General features: G+C 34.0%; 1 protein-coding gene across 1 annotated transcript; it reads left to right on the forward strand.

The window, feature by feature from the left end:
• Positions 1-158: 158 nt before the first annotated feature.
• Positions 159-2,561, forward strand: LOC112505226 (cytochrome P450 CYP72A219-like). Its single transcript, XM_025109164.1, has 5 exons — positions 159-451; positions 826-1,046; positions 1,144-1,388; positions 1,547-1,931; positions 2,031-2,561. The coding sequence occupies exons 1-5, from the start codon at positions 178-180 to the stop codon at positions 2,454-2,456; spliced, it is 1,551 nt and encodes a 516-aa protein (XP_024964932.1). The 5' UTR covers positions 159-177; the 3' UTR covers positions 2,457-2,561.
• The last annotated feature ends 1,115 nt before the right edge of the window (positions 2,562-3,676 follow it).

Consider the following 3,676-nt stretch of genomic DNA (forward strand, 5'->3'; position numbering starts at 1 on the left):
GTTCTATGAGTATTTTTCTATTTATTCATGTGGAGGACTTGGAATAAAGACAATAAAACCAGAGGGTGCATAACCATCAACTACTGAAACCATATGGTGGTGAACTGAATATTATCCATCAATAAAAGGAGTCATTCATTCTCCTGCTCATCATCACCATTTTCACGAGCGACGGACATGGAGCCGGCAACGACGGTTGTTTGTGTTGCTGGAGTAGCATCGATATTGGCGTTATATATACTGAATTTGTTGTGGTTGAAACCAAAAAAGATCGAGAAGTTTCTAAGAGATCAAGGACTGGAAGGTACTCCGTATCGATTGTTATTCGGAGATTTGAAAGAGATGAAGAAGATGATGATTGAAGCCATGTCTAAACCCATGAGGAGTCTAACTGATCACGATATCGCTCCTCGTGTTTACCCCTTCTTCCATAAGTCCCTTGCTGAGCACGGTACGTGTGTGTATATATATATACAAGTGAAGGATCATGTGAGAATGAGCGTTAAGGTGAAAAGTGTGAGAAATGATCTAGACTCTTGATCACCTTCAACTCTCAAGTCCACGAATGGATCGTGCTTGATACAAAGGATTGATCTGGTGCATCTCAGTGCATTTCATCCTAAGGTGCATCTAAGGGTGGATATCCCTTATTACTCTTCTCATCTTAACTCTCCTTCTCACAACCTTATATATATATATATATATATATATATATGTGTGTGTGTGTGTTTGTCGGTTTCTTTACATATCTCACCGGAACCCAACTCTATATGTGTTTGTCGTTCGTAATTGGTTTTTCATGTATGTGTGTGTATACATACACAGGTAAGACTTGTTTTTTATGGATGGGGTTAAGACCTCTGGTGCACATATGTGACCCGATTATGATACGGGAGGTGCTGGCTAATAATTATCAATTTCAAAAGCAAAGGGGAGGAAACCCAATGACGAAGTTGCTAGCAAGAGGGTTAGTCGACGTTGAAGCTGATCAATGGGTTAAACATAGAAAAATCATCAACCCCGCATTCCATGTCGAGAAGCTCAAGGTTTCTTGCCCTACCTTTTGGCTCTTTAATTCATGTTAATTAGTTGTTTCTCTAAATCATCATTTTTGATATGTTTAATTGTATTTTAAATTGTTAGCATATGGTACCTGCGTTTTATGTGAGTTGCAGTGAGATGATTCACAAATGGAGAGAAATGGTAACCGAAGAAATCTTGTGTGAAGTGGATGTATGGCCTCATCTTCAAACGCTTACGGCTGATGTAATTTCACGTACAGCTTTCGGTAGTAGTTTTGAGGAAGGAAAAAAAATATTTGAGCTTCAGAGAGAACTGGGAGAGTTAGTTATGAAAGCTGCAATGTCAATTTACATTCCGGGAACAAAGTGAGTTTTTTTTTTTTTTTTTTGAATAATACTATTTAAATTAATTTCTTTTAAAAAATGAACAATAAAATGCAAAAGTGTATTTTTTTTTAACCGCTGCACTATTTTATTTGATATTTTGAAGTGGCAAAATCATTAGTTTATTTATGATTTTATAGGTTTTTGCCGACAAAAAGCAACAAAAGGATGAAAGAGATTGACCGGGAAATAAACGTTAAAATAAAGAGCATAATCGATAAACGAGTTATTGCTATGAAAGATGGGGAAAGTATCAACGACGACCTCCTTGGAATTCTTTTAGATTCAAATTACAAAGAAATTAAACAACACGGGAATAACAATTTTGGATTAAGCATTGATGAAGTCATTGAAGAATGCAAGCTTTTCTACATTGCTGGGCAAGAGACCACGGGAATTATGCTTGTTTGGACCATGATTTTACTAGGTCAACACAAGGAGTGGCAGACATGTGCTAGAGAGGAAGTCTTACAAGTCTTTGGAGATAGAACACCAGATATTAACGGGTTGAATCACTTAAAAGTTGTAAGTTTCTCCATACTTCAAGTTTACCAAATCTATCTGCTTGTTGAACATGTTGAAATACTTCCTCTCTTATTTCGTGTCCTAAATTTTGCTTTACAGATCCACATGATCTTTAACGAGGTTCTTAGATTGTATCCGCCACTTGGATTTCTAAGACGATTTGTACATGAAGAAACGAAATTGAGAAACATAACAYTGCCGGCAGGAACCCTCATCCATCTAAACACGTTGTTTTTACACCACGACCAAGATATGTGGGGTGAAGATGTGAACGAGTTCAAGCCCGAAAGATTTTCAGAAGGTGTGTTAAAGGCGACCAAGGGACAAGGGTCATATGTCCCATTTGGAGGTGGACCACGTATATGTATYGGACAGAATTTTTCAATGCTAGAAGCTAAAATGGCGCTCACAATGATTCTACAACACTTCTCTTTTGATCTATCTCCATCGTACTCGCATGCTCCRYATACTATAATTACTCTAAAACCTCAGTTTGGCGCTCACTTGATTTTACACAAACTTTAGGGAGTTTGTTGTGTGTTTTACTTTATTTTAAAGTATGTTGTTTATATTTTTATTGTTGTTTATCATATGTATCCGGCCGGTTTAATAAATGTATTACTCGTTCTATTATATATCGTTAATTATCTTCCATATGTAGTGTGGAAATAAGTTGCCACTACTAGAAAACGGGTTTCACCGGCAGATTAGTCTAGACGATTTTTAATCAAAAAATTACCGGCAGATTTCCAACGAATCCCAAAAGAATAATTTTTTTTTGACTTTTATTGACTTTTGCCACACATCCGCTATTAATTTAATAAAAGAAAAAACAATTTCGATGAAATTACATGGGGATTTGTGGTTGATTTTAATAAATAAATTAATTAAAATCCCCCGTAAATCCGCCTAAAACTAAAATTAATTTTCTGAAAAGAAAATTTTATTAAAAAACAATTTAAAGTATCTATCGAAAATATTTTTATTTGTTTAAATTTATTTTCTAGAAAAGTTAATAAAAATATTTTCCATGAATTTTTTCCAGCGAGGACAATGAACAATTTATAAGAAGGGGAGAAACGAATATGGATTATATATCTTATTTAATAAAAAGATTAAATTAAATATTATTAAATTAAATTAAAAAGGATATGATTGTCATTTTATATATAATATTATTTAAAACCGTGGAAATAGACCTTGATAAATCAGGATTGGGTTTGTTTTCCAAACCGATTTATAATAATCCCTAATAAACCAATTTAATCACAAAAAAAAATGTAAATAATTGATATTTATTCATCTAATAAATAAATTTTAATGGCATATTATAAGAATATAAGTCGTATTTTTCTTTAAGAAAAATAAATTACATATTTATAATCGTTGGTATGAATGATGTCGACTTTGGTGCGTATATGTATGTGTGTGCATGTGTTAGGTGTTATGGGTGGTCACCATTTAAGAACCTGGTTATTTACGGGGATTGTAAGATTCAATCATATTCACTAGTTAATGATATCGTTATCAATGCTTATATAGTAGTTGGGACCATTTAATGTCGGTGAGTTTTACTTACTAATCAACATTTGTGTATCAATGATGGTGCCACTAAAAGCACTATTGATGAGTGTGATTAAAAGTAATGTTGATGAGAGCCACTAAAGCTCAAGCATAAAAGCTAGGCGTTGATTCTAGACACTGAAGCTAAACGCAACAACTTTAGTGTATGCTCCTTGTCCATA

The sequence above is a fragment of the Cynara cardunculus genome, unplaced genomic scaffold (assembly GCF_001531365.2).
Source record: "Cynara cardunculus var. scolymus isolate 2C unplaced genomic scaffold, CcrdV1 Un_Scaffold_9128, whole genome shotgun sequence".
Lineage (NCBI taxonomy): Eukaryota > Viridiplantae > Streptophyta > Magnoliopsida > Asterales > Asteraceae > Cynara > Cynara cardunculus.